Source organism: Pseudonaja textilis, chromosome 2 (assembly GCF_049901715.1).
Source record: "Pseudonaja textilis isolate UNSWEBS1 chromosome 2, rPseTex1.2, whole genome shotgun sequence".
Lineage (NCBI taxonomy): Eukaryota > Metazoa > Chordata > Lepidosauria > Squamata > Elapidae > Pseudonaja > Pseudonaja textilis.
The window spans coordinates 5,936,988-5,954,109 of NC_141991.1; the positions used below are offsets into that span (position 1 = coordinate 5,936,988).

The 17,122-nt window shown below is 45.5% G+C and overlaps 1 protein-coding gene across 1 annotated transcript; it reads right to left on the reverse strand.

Moving 5' to 3' along the window:
* Positions 1-654: 654 nt before the first annotated feature.
* On the reverse strand, positions 655-11,854 carry LOC148126612 (uncharacterized). Its single transcript, XM_087928125.1, has 5 exons — positions 11,700-11,854; positions 9,112-9,963; positions 6,920-7,034; positions 4,179-4,268; positions 655-2,397 (listed from the first exon to the last, which is right to left on the reverse strand). Exons 2-5 carry the CDS (start codon positions 9,898-9,900, stop codon positions 1,595-1,597), a joined length of 1,797 nt encoding a protein of 598 aa, XP_087784251.1. The 5' UTR covers positions 9,901-9,963; positions 11,700-11,854; the 3' UTR covers positions 655-1,594.
* Between the last annotated feature and the right edge of the window lie 5,268 nt (positions 11,855-17,122).

Genomic DNA, 17,122 nt, shown 5'->3' on the forward strand with positions numbered 1-17,122 from the left:
AAGGGACCTTGGAGGTTTTCTGGTCCAGGGGTCTCCAACCTTGGCAACCTTAAGACTTGTGGACTTCCAACTCTCAGAATTCCTCCTCCAGTCATGTTAGCTCAGGAATTCTGGGGGGACCTGCATAAGCGCACCAACGTGCCTATCCTCCCTGTCTTTTTGTTTCTTTTTCTTATTCGTATCCATTTTATGCATTCATAACCACGTTTACGCTTATACCTGTTATCTAATAATCGCTTGACAAAATAAAATAAATAAATAAAATAAAGTTGCCAAAGTTGGAGACCCCTGTTCTAGTCCAATCCCTCGCTCTTCTCTTCTTCCCCCAACAAACTAAAACGACTCCCGTTTCCATGCAGTTTCACAGGCTGCTGAAAAATAACAAAAAGGTTTCAAATCAGTTGTCCTCTTCTCTAGTTATTTTAATTTTGTCTTCTTCCTTGTATAGAGCTCTGTGTTTCTCCATCTTAGCAACTTTTAAGATGGATGGATTTCAACTCCCAGAATTCCCCAGCCAGCAAATTCTGGGAGTTGGAAGTCCATCCATCTTAAAGTTGCTAAGGTTGAGAAACGCTGACACAGATGTTCCAGATATTTCCAGCCCAGCCTTCTACTACACAAGCATGTGGTGGCTATGATGTCCACTGGGCAAGATTTCTCTAAAAAGGCTTTTATTACCATCCGAGCATTTACACAACTTTGTTAAGATGGTGAAGTGTGAGCTGCACTCACTCAACTGTCTTCAAAAAGAAAAAAGATTGACTTGTGATTTCTCACTTAGGGGGTTATTTGGTGAGAGAAAAACAACTGCATTCTGATTTAAATTGTGATGACCCGGGGTGTGGCACAAAGGCAACACAGTCAGATAATCAGTAGGAGTCCCATTATTAGCTCCAACTTTGCCCTCAGTGTCCTGGTTACCTTCTGGCTGGAGAAAAACTCTCCCGTGAACAGCCGTTGGCTGCAGAGAATCAAATCCAAAAGATGGTCAACAAAAACTGTAACTATAAGTCCAATCAAGGCAAGATGAGGTAATTAGTCTGGCAGGGCAAGAGAAGGAATTCCAGACGTGAAGGAACGGTAGTAATTCAACACAGTTGGGAGGTTGCCAGGAACACAGATAACCAAAGTCAACAAACGTTTGTTCCCAGCAGATGCTGCACTCAGCATGCATTTCTTTTAAATTTTCTTCCCAGGTGTGGCTAATTAAGGGACTCAGGGCCCTTTCCTCCCCCATAAGCCACGCAACCCACATTGCTCTCTTCTCCATTCCTCCCTGCGTGCCCTAGGATGAAGAGGGGGTGAGCCTGGGTCTTCCTCTGAACTGCCTCTCCCTTGTTCTACCTCTTCCCTGCTCTGCCCAGCCAGACTTTGCCCTTCCCCAGTTTCCTCCACAGTCAATGGAGCCACACTCCCACGCCTGTCAGCTGTTCCTCTTTCTTCTTGGATTCAGACTCTTGACAGGGGCATGACATAAATGATAAATTTAACCCACCCATACACTCTTGAAAAAATGTGTCACTTTTATTCTGAAAAAGATTGAATGTCGCTTCTCCTTTTGCAAGCGTCGCTTGAGATTGTCTGAGAAAAATTCTCAAGTGCTGAAGAGGACTTGATTGATCACAAAAGCCTTTGCTACGGTCTGATTCCCTCCTTGTTCTTTCCCCACATGGATTTTCTGATGGGTAGCCAGGCAATCTCCCCGGCTGAAGCTCTTCCCGCATTCAGGGCACCGATAGGGTTTGACCCCCGTGTGGAGCCGCTGATGCCGGATCAGGTCCGAGTTCTGACTGAAGCTCTTCTCGCACTCGGAGCACTTGTAGGGTTTCTCCCGGGTGTGGATCCGCTGATGCCTGACGAGGCTCGAATGGGCGCTTAAGCTTAGGCCGCAGTCAGAGCAACTGAAGGGCTTCTGGCCCGTGTGCATCCTCAGGTGCATCTCCAAGATGGACTTACGAAGGAAAGTCTTGCCACAGTTGGAGCAGTCGTAGAGCTTCTCCAGCCGGTGGACTCTCTGGTGGGATGTAAGGTTCGCTTTATGACCAAAGCCCTTTCCGCAGTCCAGGCATTTATGGGGCAGTTCTCGGCTGTGGAGTCTTTGATAGAGAGGGGGGCCCTTTCCGAAGGCTGAGTTTTTACTGGGTCTCTCCTCTGGGATGACAACGAGGCACTGGTTTTTCCTCTTCTTCCGCTGCTTTTCCTGAGGAAATGGAACCTCGTCCACATCCGCGGTCCGATCCGACACAGATTTAGCCTCTTCTCCCGCCCTTCCTGCCTCTGCACCTTCCTGCATCTGTGAACCGTCTGGATTCCAGGCGATTTCTCTCAGACCTTCGCATCTGGCTCTTTCTAACCGTTGGCGTGTTTCACCTCCATCGTCCTTCTCGGAGACACCTTCTGGAGAAGGGAAAGAGAGAGAGAGAGAGACCAAAATGAAATCCAGTTAGTTCTCGACTTACAACGGTTGGTTTAATGACCGTTCAAAGTCAAAGGGGACATCAGATCACTTAACAACCATGTTACTAACTGAACAACTGCAGTGATTCTCTTACATACACAGTCTCCTTAGCACTAAATAAGATGATGGTCCTAGTGAATGGAATATTTCTGATTTACAGATTACAGATAATCAGAGTTGGAAGGGACTTTGTAGGTCATCTAGTCCAACCCCCTGCCCAAGTGGGAGACCCTACACCATTTCTCACAAATGGCAGTCCAATCTCTTCTTGAAAGTCTCAAGTGATGATGCTCCCACAACTTCCGAGGGCAAAGCTGTTCCATGGGTTGATTGTTCTCACTGTCAGAAAATTTCTCCTTATTTCCAGGTTGAATCTCTCTCCTTGTTCAGTTTCTATCCATTGTTCCTTGTCTCGCCTACAGGAGCTTTAGAAAATAGATTGACCCCCTCCTCTCCGTAGCAGCCCCTCAAATATTGGAAGACCGCTATCCTGTCTCCCCTGGTCCTTCTCTTCCCTAGACTAGCCAGGCCCAGTTCCAGTAATGATTTTTCACATGTTTTAGTCTTCAGTCCCCTAATCATCCTCTTCTATGTACTTTTTCTAGAGTCTCAACATCTTTTTCATAATTTGGTAACCAAAATTTATATTTCATATTTAGTGTTTCACCTTGTAACAGAATGACATTCAAAATACGCTGTATAACTGAAAGATGGTTTTTATTTGTTGTTTTTGTTGTAAAAATAAAAATAAATTCAAACAAAAAAGAATGATGTTCAAAGTATGTGTTTGTATATTACTAAATATTAAATCAGAAATATTCAATTTACCGAGACCATTCTTACATTTATTTCTAAGGAGACAATGTGTGTAGGCCAAACCTCTTTTTGATTCATGAACACATCCACAATTCTTTTTTAAAAAATGTTCAAATCTAATCAGCAGTCCTGTGATTTCTTGATGGTCTCCCATCCATGTAGCAACCCTACTCCAAGCTCCAAACTCCAATCCCAAGCCAAAAAAAATACAGGATTGTCAAAGCGATTAGGAGAATCTGTGGGGTGAGGTTTTTTTTCCCCTCTATTGTAAGCTTGCTTAGTTTTTCATGTAGGCCCTGCTTTAAGAAAAAGGAGTGATTTTAGAAGGATTTTAACCCCAAAGATCTAGTGCAGGGGTCTCCAACCTTGGCAATTTTAAGACTTGTGGACTTCAACTCCCAGAGTTCCTCAGCCAGCAAAGCTTGTTGAGGAACTCTGGGAATTGAAGTCCACAAGTCTTAAAGTTGCCAAGGTTGGAGACCCCTCATCTAGTGGGAATTCACAGGAATTCACCAACTTTTCCTGATTGACTAAACCTAGTTTAAGTTTTCTTAGCTCACTTAAACATTGATCCTGGCTGTGAATTACTAATTAACCTATCTTTCGTGAATCAGACAATTTCATTTTATAACATTCTGTATCTTAGAGAGTATCGTAATACCTGTGGCAGTTGTGCAATGAAGGGTTTTATTATTTTTCTAACATCCTATTTTGGTCTGCATTTAATCTCCTGTCAGGTGGCTTCTTGCATAAGCATGAGATTTCAAATTATGAGAGGTTATAAAATTTATAATTTTACTTATATATTCAGGGGCATCCGACTCTTAACGTGAGCTAAACCCCCAATTCACTTGTTGTATCTCACGGCAATCACAATTGTTAAAGAAGGCAGGTGCCTGTTTACCTGGAGGTTTCCCTTCTCCTGAACTCTGAAAAAATGTCTTGTTTTTATCTCCCAGCCAACAAACCTCACTTTGGGGTAACAGTGGACTTCCTGCAGCAGATCACAAAAAAGCAACACAGACGAATGAGTTAATTTCTACATTTCTAATGGTAGACAAGTATTTCAGTCAGTAAGAAGAAGAAACTGTTGACCTCACCTATCTCGGTAATCTACGTTCAGAATGGCCGCTGAGTAATGCCTGTGAGCTACGGACACAAATACCATTAGTGATATGACTACAGAGATTTTCAGTCATCGAGATCATGGTTGTCCCAAAGGGGTTTTTTTTCAAAGGGCAACTGGACTTTCTGTTTTTTTCTTTGAAGCGGTTTTGCTTCTTATCCAAGAAGCTTCTTCAACTCTGGCTGGATGGTGGGAAATGGAATCCAGTTAGAGCTGAAGAAGCTTCTTGGATGAGAAGCGAAATGTCTTCGAACAGAAAGTCCAGTTGCCTCTTGAAAAAAAAAAAAAACACCTTTGAGACTACCGTTAATGATACTGTCTCTTAGGAAACCTGTAGCAGCAGGCAACTGACCAAAGAGCTAGACTAGATGACCTTTTTAGTTGTATAGAATGTGAAGGATGCATGTTTGTGTTTTATTTTTATAGTTTACTGAAGATGGTATTTAATGTCATTGTACAAGGTGCAATGACAGTAAAGTAAACTAAACTAAACTAAAACTAGTTCCCACACAGTATCTCTATAATGGCTTGGAGTAGGGGTCACCAACCTTTTGGACCTCAGGGACCACCAAACTCATAATATTAAATCCTGCGGACCAGAGACCCTGGGAAAATCCCCCCAAAAAGTCTGCAGGAAAATTCCCCACCCCGTTTTCCTACCAATCGATCATTCTTTATTTGGGATCGCAGGATACCGTCTCCAGCTCCATTCTCAAGGGGAGAGAGAGAGAGAGACTTTTGGCTTCATGCAAGGAAAACAGCAGAAGCAGCAGAAGTCTTTCTTTCTCTCTCCCAAACTCTGCCAGAAACGAGTCTTTGTAAGACTTATTGTGCTGGCGCAGCCTCTTGGAGCAGGAGGCCTTGCAGGGTCCCAAAGACTCATTCCTGGCAGAGTTTGGGGGAGAGAAAGAAAGACTTTTGCTGCTTTCCTTGTGTGCAGCCAAAAGCAGAAGAAGAAAGAAGCAGCCCAGTGGCCAGGCGAGGCGAATGGGGCAAATTCTCCCCCTCCGCCCTTTCCCCCCTCCCCTCACTACCTTGTGTTGTTCGTAATGCAAGTGATACAAGCCTTGTGTTCCCGCGGGCCATGTGGGCGGCACAGCCTTGTGTTCCCACGCAGCCTGGATTAATAGCTTTGCGGGGTGACATTTTTCTATGGACCACCAAAATTTTCTCGTGGATCACCAGTTGGCGATCACTGAGCTAAACCATCCTCCACAGTTGGCTGCTCACCTGGTCCTTAAAATATTTCAAAGCAAGAGAACACAACCTTTGTAAGATTTGTATCCTATGACTATGACTAAGTGTTGTACCTAATGATTCATGGTGAATGTCTTTATGATGACTACGATCATGAGTTATCACTTATATCTTTTAGGTACACAGAGCTTATGCACCGAAGACAAATATCTTGTGTGTCCAATCACACTTGGCCAATAAAGAATTCTAGTTCTGATTCTATTGCTAGACCTTGTTGGAAAACAGAGGCAATTGATGTTCAGATGAGCCATCTTAGACAGGCAGCTGTCTGAATTTCTCTCCTGCATTCAGTGGCAGATTAAGGCTCACTGGTGCCCTAAGCACTGAAGAATCTTGGTGCCCTCTTCCTTTGCACATACTGTACAAAAGAAACCAAGCTTAGGCTCCATAAAAGTTTTTGTGGTGCTCCCTTTGGGCCTGGTGCTCTAAGCACATGTTTAGTCTGCTTAATGGTTAATACACCACTGCCTCCGTTGTCTGAGTGGACAGCTAGCTAAATATGAGCCAGTAGTGTGCAGCAGCAGCCAAAAAAGCTAATGCAATCCTAAGTTGCATTAACAGAGGGGTACAATCAAGATCAACCACTCTATAAAGCCTTAGTAAGTCCATACCTAGAGTACTGCATCCAGTTTTGGTCACCACATTATAAAAAAGATGTTGAGACTCTAGAAAAAGTGCAGAGAAGAACAACCAGGATGATTAGGGGACTGGAGGCTAAAACATACAATGAACGGTTGCAGGAACTGGGCCTGGCTAGTCTAGGGAAGAGAAGGACCAGGGGAGACAGGATAGCGGTCTTCCAATATTTGAGGGGCTGCCACAGAGAGGAGGAAGGGGCCAAGCCATTTTCTAAGGCACCCAAAGGCCAGACAAGGAATAATGGATGGAAACTGAACAAGGAGAGATTTAACCTGGAAATAAGGAGAAACTTTTCTGACAGTGAGAACAATCAACCCATGGAACAGAAGTTGCCCTTGGAAGTTGTGGGAGCACCATCATTTGAGACTTTCAATAAGAGATTGGGTTGCCATTTGTCAGAAATGGTGTAGGGTCTCCCGATTGGGGTGGGGGGTTGGACTAGATGACCTACAAGGTCCCTTCCAACTCTGATTATCTGTTATCTATCTGTTTCTGCCAGGATCCTGCTAATTTTCAGGAAGAGAGAAGTTCCCCAGCTTTCTTATGGCAGAGGAAATACCACAGTGTGATAAAGACCCTCCATAGATTGGAGAACTGGGATATTCAAACAGCATGCTCCTTACCCAACAAGGTGGCCTGTCCATCACTCTCTTCCAGCATTGATTCGACATAGAGAGCCCTCTGTCCGGGCTCAGCTGGAGTCCAGGAAAAAACAGCCTGGGCTTCCTCCAAGACGCTCTAGGATAGCCAAAAAAGGAACAAGTCACAGAGGGTGGTGTTAAATAGTACAATCCGATCCTTTTCCCTGCTTGGTGCCATAGTTGGAACTCCACCCATAAGATCAGATTAGATATCCAGCCCTTGCTTATCAATGGAGACCAAGTGGAGCAAGGGGCCAGTTTTAAGTTTCTGGGTGTTACCATAAAAGAGGACCTGACCTGGGGTGCTCGCATTGCAGCCCTGGTCAAAAGGGTCCAGCAGAGATTATACTACCTGAGGCTTCTCAGAAAACAACAACCGAATGAAAAACTGCTGGTGACCTTCTACCGGTGCATCATAGAGAGTATCTTAATTTACTGCACCCCTGTATGGTTTGCCAATTGCACAGTGGCGGATAGGAAAGCACTCCAGAGGGTTAATGTCATTGCCCAGAGGATCATGGGTTGCCCTCTCCCCTCTTTGGAAGAGCTTTATCACTCCCGCTGCCTTAAGAAAGCTCAAAACGTTCTCAAAGATCCATCTCATCCTGGGAACCCTTTTTTTGAAGTATTGCCATCTGGCAGACGGTACAGGATAATAAAAACAAGGACAAATACGCTGAAAAACAGCTTCTATCCCAGGGCAGTAGCTCTGTTGAATTCTACTGTGCAATATTAATGCAATATCAGGGGTGTTCAATTCAATGTATAAATGCGTAGGATGTGCGTTTGTGTTTTATTTTTATAGTCATAACGTACACTGAAGATGGCATTTAATTTCATTGTACGAGGTGCAATGACGATAAAGTAAACTGAACAAACTAGAAACTAGAATGGAGGGGTTTGCTGAACCCTAAAGATCTTCTTTGGAAGATCAAGTGTAAGTCTGCAAAAGCTTAGTTTTCATGGAGTCTATCTACTAAAACTGTGCAATTCCAGGAAAAGACGCAGCTGCTTTAAAGGTTTGTGGATACCATATTTCTCCATGTATAAGATGCCTCCATGTATAGAACACAAAATTACCCAAAAATTCTTACCCAAAATTGCCCAAAATTCAGAAATCAATATTTTAAACATTAAATAGAAGACATTTATTTTGCAGAGTAAGGCTTTCACTTTTAGGTACCGGTATTTATTTATTTATTTTGTTTTCTGACATTTTTATGAGTTCAGAACCGTTCGACATTACCACTCCCTGTCACATCCTGGGCACTGGCTACAGGATCAGCTGCAATGCCAGTTACGTAAGCCTCATGATTGGAGGAAAGTTGTTAGCTTGTCTCTGCAATCGGAGGTTTCACTCATGAGGCTAGTTTGCAGACACATGAGTTGTGGTTCACTGGCAGCCTGTGCAGACAGCAGCAGAATCGGACAGTGGGGAAGAATGGGGACCAGTCCAGGAGTCTGGGGAGGACTCGGACGAGGGTCCTGTGTCCAATGCAGAGATGGGGCCAGGACCATCTGGGAGTGGGGTGCTGACTCCGGAGCCTCCAGAATCTGGCAGCAGCGAGGCTGAGGAATAAGGGGAGCCTATTCCCAGTGCGCATGTGCGCAGAGCTGCCAGAAGGCAACAGCAGCTAAGACAAAAGGAGCAACTCGGGAGTAAGGCTTGGAGGTGTTTGGCCCCTCCCATAAGGTATAAAGGACATGCAAAGGTAGAGAAACCTTTGCAGGAAGCAAAGTCGTTTGCTCTGTTTGTGTTAAACCTTGAAGCTCTGTGTGGACTTTTTACTTCGTTTGGCTTTTTTCAGTTAATTTGGCACTTTAGTTGTTGGCAGCGATTCAAAGGAGAGAAAGGTGGGTGCTTATCTTGAGAGACTGTTTGGGACTCATCATGGGCTGGGAATGCACATAATTCCCAGCGTCGAAAGAAAACAAGCGTTGTTTGGACTAAGCGTGGGCTTAATTATGGTCTCAAGAAGCCTTGCCCTCAGGAAGCCTTGCCGCGCAAAACGTAGTCACCGAAGCGATAGTAACACCGGTTGAATCCCACCCCTGCACTGAATGCATTAACAGAAATCACAAAATCAGGACTCCTGTCCTGTTTCTAAGCCAAAAGCACCTCTTTGCAGGCCCCACAATTTTGGGGAAGAGCACAGCCCACAGGTCAAACTCACCTGCTTTTCTTGCCTCCGAGCCTCTTGCTGCCTCGAGAGGAAATCCTCCACCAGGGCCACGGCCTCGGCACAGGTCTCCATGCTGCATTCACACACCCAGCTCCGCATTTCCGGGGGGAGGATAGCCAGAAATTGTTCCAAGACCAGCAATTCCACAATCTGCTCTTTGCTGTGCTTCTCGGTCTTCAGCCACTGGCGGCAGAGATCCCGCAGTTGGGCGTAGACGGCTCTTGGCCCATCGGCCTGCCAGTAGCCAAACTGCCGGAAGCGCCGGCGAATCTTCTCTCTGCTTAGAGCCTCCTCTCGCAAGATGGCCGCCTTCACTTTCCCATAATCCTCTCGGCCTCCAGCTTCCAGTTTATCGAAGGCCTGCCTGGCTTCTCCATTGAGGGCAGGCAAGAGCCGAGCTACCCACTGCTCCCTGGGCCAGCAACAAGCCTCAGCTACTTGCTCGAAGGAGCCCAGGAAGGCCTTGGCATCTTCCCACAAGGAAGGGTCCTCTGGGAAATGGGTCATTCCCCAGTCCGAGTGAGAGGACTCCATGGTCCTCAAAAAAGTCTTCCATTGGACTTCCCAGTGCTGGGTTAGATCCTCTTCTGATTCTCCCTTCACCTGAGGCAGGATGGCCTGTCCACAGGATCTTCCCGTATCTCCATCCAGAGATTTGCCTCGTCCTCTGAAGTCCACTCTGGTCTTGCAATCTACGATGACCCCGTGAAGGATTTCTCCAGCTGGTTTGGATGGCTCTCCTGGCAGACAACTAAGGATCCCTTCTTCTTCCCTTTTCATCCTTGGAGATCTTCACCAAGCTGGTGGCACACAGCAAAACATTCAGAGACAAAGGACAACAACCTGGGAGGGACACGAGGAGAATCCCCAAAAAGTTTGGCACAACGATTAAAAAAATAAACATTTGTATTATGATGGCAAAATTATAAAGCTGTATTATTAAATTTACAGAGCCTATTAAAAAAACTATGCATAGTTATTCAAAGAACCCTGTTCTCCTCCTTGCTTCAAACATGAAATTAGCTATCGCACGTGCAAATTGAAAAGTGGCCATGATGCAAATTAATATGCTTATTTATAATTTTGCAAAGGCACCGCTTCTTATCACCTGGTCCTAGGCTAGATATAAGTGCAAAGATAGGAAGACACAGATTTTGCTGTTCAGATACAGATCAACCTGGGGAATTTAAAGAAGTGTGGATTTCAACTCCCAGAATTCCCCAGCCATTCTGCACAAGACTGAGGAATTCTGGGAGTTGAAGTCCACCCAGCTTAAACTTTCCAAAGTTGAGAAACACTGGCCTCTTTCCAACTGAGCCAAAGCTTGTGAAATTTATACAGTGAGCAAGGCAAGGAAGATGCCATTTTATGATGGATTTGGAAAGGATTAGGAGGAGCACCACGGATTGCAAAAACAGCCCATCAGTCTTAGTTTCAAAGGAAGCAGGGAGTCATATATTTTGGGGATGTCAATCAAGCAGATGTCAGACCAAACACAAACCAACCCACCCAGTTTTTGGCATAGTTGATTGAGGGTGGAAGGAGAAGAAGCTATGGTGGACAGCTGGAAACTGGATCCAAGAAAATACAGACTCCTTTTGGAAGAGTCACAAGTGATTTCCACAGGCAGTCAAAGTGAAATCCTAACTTGATCCTAACTTGAAAGTCCCACAGCTTGGAAATGCTGCAAAGCACCACAGGACTGAGTGCCTACATATAGATATTAGATAGATAGATAGATAGATAGATAGATAGATAGATAGATAGATAGATAGATAGATAGATAGATAGATAGATAGATAAAGATAAGATAGACAGCCAAGATAAGATGATAAGATAGATGATAGGTAGGTAGGTAGGTGGGTAGATAAGATAAACAGACAAGATAAGATGATAAGTTAAGATAGATAGGTAGATAGATAAGATAACATAGATAGATGGTAGGTAGGTAGCTAGATAGGTAGCTAGATAGGTAGCTAGCTAGCTAGCTAGATAGATAGATAGATAGATAGATAGATAGATAGATAGATAGATAGATAGATAGATAGATAGATAGATAGATAGAGTGGGTTGGTTTGTGTTTGGTCTGACATTTGCTTGATTGACACACCCAAAATATGTGACTCCTGCTTCCTTTGAACTGATGGGCTGTTTTTGCAATCCGTGGTGCTTGTCCTAATCATCTCCAAATCCATCCTGCATCTTTGTGTGTGTGCGTATGCGTGTGTCTGGTTTGTGTACACACACACCCCCACACACCTAATTTGCACTCCAGTTTTCCAGGCCAGGGACCTGTGCCCGCCGCCTTCCCTGGTTCCCCAGAGCGCGCATCTGCCCCAGCTTTCCCCAACCAGGCGCCCTCCGGACGAGCTGGGTCGCGATCGTAACCCGCCGCGCTTTGGCTGGGCAGAACCGATCCAGCCCGGAGCAGAACCGAAGCGAAGGGTCCAATTTTGCAAAAAGGGGGGGAGGGGGAAGGGGCTTTTATTTCGCGGCGCAAAGGGCCCGCCGGGATCCCAGCTGGCGGGGGAAGGGAGGGAGGGAGGAATCCACCCTCCTAGCCCCGCTGCGCCACTCACTTTTCCCCCCATGCACGGCGATCTCCCCATCCCTTTTTTTTCCACCGGTCCGGCTGCAAAGACTCCCCGGGCGGCACGAAGCAAACCCCCGCAAAGCCCCAGCCTTTGCTCGGCCTTTCTAGGACGTGGGACTCCCTGCCTCTCTGGATTTAACCCCTTGGAGCGCCGCTCAACCAGCGAAAATCGATCCCCCCACCTGTTAAATGCAATTATTATTGTGGTTATTATTATTTAAATGCTTGCCCAGCTTTCGCTCTCTGGAAGACCCGGCTGCGTTTAAAAAGGGTGTGTGTGTGTGAGAGAGAGAGAGACACTTTGGCAACACTTTGCACGGTCAGGATTACACCGAAGACAAATCCCTTGTCTGTCCCAATCACCCTTGGCCAATACAGAATCAAGAATTATATTCTATTACACTGCGAGGGATCCATTGATGCTCGATGGGCAGCTGCAGCCGTTTGCCCACTTGTGTTCCCCAGGGGGCTGGACTAGAAGACCTCCAAGGTCCCTTCCGGCTCTATTCTGATTGATTGAAATCAAAGTGGGTTGCAACACCTGGCCCACTTTAGTGTTTTTTTCCCCCCAAACCTTTGCCTAGTGGACCGGATCACATAACAGAAGTCTGTGGAAAGGGAACTTCACGAAGACAGTAGTGTCACTCAAACAGGAAAAGCCTAAGGGGAACATCAGGCCAGCCATAAAACAAACTTACATAGGAAAAGGAATCAAATAAAAGGTATTAAAGAATCCCTATAGACAAAAGCCTGAGTAATTAAGAAAACTAGACAAATAAGAAAAGGAAACCCTTACAAACACAGGACACACCAAATAAGCAAAACAAACAGACAAAACACACACAAAAAATAAATTACAAAAGAGACAGACAGGAGATTGCCACAAAACAAATATGAAAAAAAAAACATTATAAAGCTAAAAGAGATTAGAAAAACCAATAATACAATCTAACCACCCGCGGAGTTCACCCTCCAGCGGGAATAAAGACAAACTCAAACAGGATTTGAAACATTAAGCACAAATGCAAACATTCACACAAAATCAACTTACAAAGGGAGAAAAGGGTATAAAAAACCAGGGACTTACCATAAGAAGCTAGCTAGCCCAGGAACGCAGACTTCTCGCTGTCCCCCGCCTTCCTGAAAAATAAAAAGATCCAGCTTTCAAGCAGTTGGCCATATCCCTGCGCTGGAGCTCTCCCAGCGGGAAAATCGAATCCTTGAAAGAAAGGCATTTTGACACCTTTCAACAAGTCAAAAAGCTTCTGAGGTGGGAAGTTAATTCTTAGGGAGGAAAGGAATGGAAAATCCGAAGCGGGTTTGAGGACAAGTGGACTTACCCCTAAAGTGCAAGCATGCACAGTGTGGTAAGTTGTGCCTGTGGCTCAGTCCAGCTGCAGGCAGTAAAAGACCCAGGCCTTCTCCAGGCACACGGAATGGGGCAACATGGGTGCCACCTGTGGAACACGTGCCATAGGTTGGCCATCACGGATATAGGCCATTCTTTCTCAAATTTGGCAACTTTAAGAAGGGTGGACTTCAACTCCCAGAATTCCTCAGTCAGCCATGCTAGCTGGGGAATTCTAGGAGCTAAAGTTCACATCTTAAAAGTTGCAAAGTTTGAGAAAAGTTTGCTACCCATCCTGAACCAGATAGTAGTACCATACATTCAAGATCAAGTGAGGTACTAATGCCACACTATAAAGCCTTAGTAAGACCACACTTGGAATTCTGCATCCAGTTTTGTTCACCACACTATAAAAAAGACGTTGAGACTCTAGAAAAAGTACAGAGAAGAGCAACAAGTGTGGTGACCAAAACTGGATGCAGTACTCCAGGTGTGGTCTTACTAAGGCTTTATAGAGTGGTATTAGTACCTCCCTTGATCTCGATTGTATCCCTGTTAAGACTGTAGTTTTCTCTACGTTTCATTTCATTTTGTTAGACAGGACCCAGTGTTCTAGTCTGTCAAGATCCATATTGAGCCAATCACCTCAAGATCCAGGATGTTGGCTATTCCTGCCAGTTTAGTATCATCCGCAAATTTGGTAAGTTCCCCTTCTATTCCTTCATCTAAGCCATATATGAAGATATTGAAGAGTCCTGGGCCTAAGACGGAGCCTTGTGGCATTCCTTTGGTCACATGATCACAAATTGGACTCTTGGCCAACCAAGCTTTCAAGAAGAGACTAGACTCCATCTGTCAAAAATGGTGCAGGGTCTGCTTGGGCAGTGGGCTGAACTAGATGACCTACAAGGTCCCTTCCAACTCTGTTCATCTTTAGTAACCAGCTGGCACTTACAGCACTTGGGATATCTTGATCATGATTTTGCAACCTTTCCAAGCCAGCTTGATGAACGACAAGAGAAATAATCGTAAGATCAAGTGTGGTTTCACTTAAACACCATATCACTTAATGACTGAAATTCCAGGACCTAATTATGGTACTAAGTTAAGGATTACCTATAATGGCTTAGGTGTTGATGAGAGGCATCAAATTGGTTTTTTTTTTACTGTCCATTGAGAATGGTGGAAGCGGCATGTTTCAAGCTGGAAATCCGTGCACGCTTACCTGAGTGTAGTTAAAACAGTTTTTACTTCCAAATAAAATCCTTGTGCATTAGATACCCATGATCTTCTGGGGAATGAAAACAAATTTAATACTTATGCAGGATGCGAGCCTTTCCTTTTTGCCCTCATCTCGCAATGCTGAGCCGCAACACCCATCTGGCACAACCAGTAGCACTATGATAGGTGTAAAAAAAAATTCAGTTGTGGATGATGGGTCCCAGATGGAAATACTATGTTCTGACCCAAACCCTTTTCCAATCAAACAAACACGAACCAAAGAGAACAGAAACCTTTTAATGATTCTTACGAATTCCTGGTTAAAAGGCTGCTGCAAACTAATTAACTTTGATAAGCACAAGCTTCGCCAAAACTGTGCTGGTCTGCCAAGAATAACAGATAAAATATTTCACAACACAAGAATCTTCCAATACCAGCTTAAGATACTGTAATGTCCACGAGGCTGAGTTTCAAAACGTCTTTGCTTCATGCAAAGAATATGCACTTCACAGCTGGCTTTTATCTTTTGAAGGAGGGGCCATTACCTTGCAGCCTTACTGCGGAGTCACCCGTGCTGTTGTAACTGCTCTTTCCTATGAGCAAGCCTGTGCTCACGCACTCTTGGCACAGGCTCCTCAGGAACCTCCTCATCGCTGCTGCCAGCCCCCACAATCGCTGAAGGCAGCAGTCCACTCCCTGATGGTCCTGGCCCCTCATCTGAATCCTCGCTTTCCTCAACTGTCCGCACCTGCTGCCAGCTAAACACAACATACTAGTAGTCCTCGAGTTACAACCATAATTGACCCCAGGACTTAGGTCGCTGAGTTGAAACGTTTGTTAAGTGAGTTTTGCCCCATTTTACGACTTTTCTTGCCACTGTTGTTAAGGGAATCATAAATTAGTAACACGATTGTTAAGGGAATCTGGCTTCCCCATGGACCTGGCTTATCGGAATGTCGCAAAAGGGGATCACATGACCTTGGGACACCACAATCATCATGAGTCAGTTGCCAAACGTCTTAATTTTGACCATGCGACCGTGGGGATGCATTGGTCATAAGTGCATTGGCTTCATTGGTCATAAGTGTGAAAAAGAGCTGTAACTTTCAGTGCCCTTTTTTTTTCAAACTTAGGTCACTAAATGAACTGTTGTAAGTCAAGGATTACCCGTAGATGGTATGATGTTTGCGTTAATTCCTGTCATTGAACACAACAAAGAGTTTTTCAAACCTGGGGACTTTTTAAGACGTGTGGACTTCAACTCCCAGAATTCCCCAGCCAGCTCACCTGACAGTCCCCCAGTTGGTGAAACTCATTAATTAGAGTATTTGAAAAACTCTTTCAACACTTACATTCCACTGAATATTTGTAAATTAGACTTCTGGAATGCTCAACGTCCCATTTTCTTCTGCTGTTTCCTAAGAGTTTCGTGCAACACGATCCAAAAGAGCACCAAACCCAGTTCTTTGCATCTCTTTTCCGTAGCATAAAACCTGAGAAGATGCCCAGCTTGTGAGATCAACTCCTGTCAGCCCTAACCTCCTCCTAAAAACAATTGTGTTGGGCATATGCAGCAGCCTTGAGAGCAGTGATGACTAACCTCTTCAGCACCAAGTGCCGAAAGCATGCACGCATCCCCAAAATACACTGCACAAGCATCCTTGCGCATGCGTGTGGCATTCCCCACCCCTGCGCATGCACCTGCATCCTCTGCGCACATACCCCACCTTCCTGTGCACGTGTCCCTTATGCATACACCCTCTGCATGCCCCCCCCTTGCATGGATGTTAGAGACCTGAAAACCAGCTGGCCGGCGCATACACGGCAGAGCTGAGCTGGGGCGACAGCTCACATGTCCAGTGAGAGGGCTCTGTGTGCCACCTCTGGCCTGTGTGCCATAGATTCGCCATCACGGCTTTAAAGTGATGCTGTGGGGTAGAGGTGGAGCTCTCACCTCACACTCAGGAGGATGTGAGTTTGATCCTGGGTCCGTGATGGCGAACCTATGGCATGCGTGCCACAAGTGGCATTGCAGTTATTTGTGCCGGCAGGCAAGCTGTAGGCAAATTTACCTCACTGCGCACGCCTCACAGCTGATTTCAGGCCTTTTTTAGCCTCCCAGAGGCTTGGAAAAAGCCTCTGCTAGGCTTTTCAGGTCAAATAGGCCCATTTTGTCACTTCCTGTAAAAACGGAAGTGACAAAACGGGCGTATTATTCAGCCTCTGGGAGGCCGAAAAAGGCCTCAAACCAGCCGAAAAATCAGTTGTGAGGTGCAGTGTAAGTAAGGGGGTGGCGGGAGGGGTTGCATGTGCATGCGCAGGGGGCATTGCATTCTGGGTGCTGGAACGCTCATGCGCAGGTGCTCACGCGCACTCAATTTTTGGCACAAGAGCCCAAAAATCTTAGCCACTAGTGTCCTAGGTAGAGGCAGATATGTCTCTCTTTGGGCACAATAAGAATATATCTGCCAAATATAACTCCATATTGGTGACAGGAAGGGCATCCTGCCAGTATACCCTCAACTCCATTTGATGGCCTAGACTCCACCCCGCAAGGGATTATGGTGTCCTTAAGAGATGATGATGATGATGATGCTACGCAACAACACATGACATTACGTGACATACCGCAACAGTTTTTTGCCTTTTTGCAGAGCCGGGGTGAGCATGGCCTGCGTGTGAAACATCTGGCCTGTGGGCTACCCGTTTGACACCCCTGCTTTAGTACAGTGGTCGCCAACCAGTGAGCTGGGGACCACTGGTGGCCCGTGAGAAAACTTTGGTGGTCTGCAGATCCCAAAGTGATTAATCCAGGCTGCGTGGGAACACAAGGCTGCGTC

Excerpts from the sequence above, each read along its gene's own strand:
- LOC148126612 (XM_087928125.1), bottom strand. The coding sequence starts at position 9,900 with ATGAAAAGGGAAGAAGAAGGGATCCTTAGTTGTCTGCCAGGAGAGCCA. Across the intron at positions 7,035-9,111 it reads CTCGGAGGCAAGAAAAGCAG|AGCGTCTTGGAGGAAGCCCA; the intron begins GTGAGTTTGACC and ends TGGCTATCCTAG. Across the intron at positions 2,398-4,178 it reads AGGAGAAGGGAAACCTCCAG|AAGGTGTCTCCGAGAAGGAC; the intron begins GTAAACAGGCAC and ends TCCCTTCTCCAG.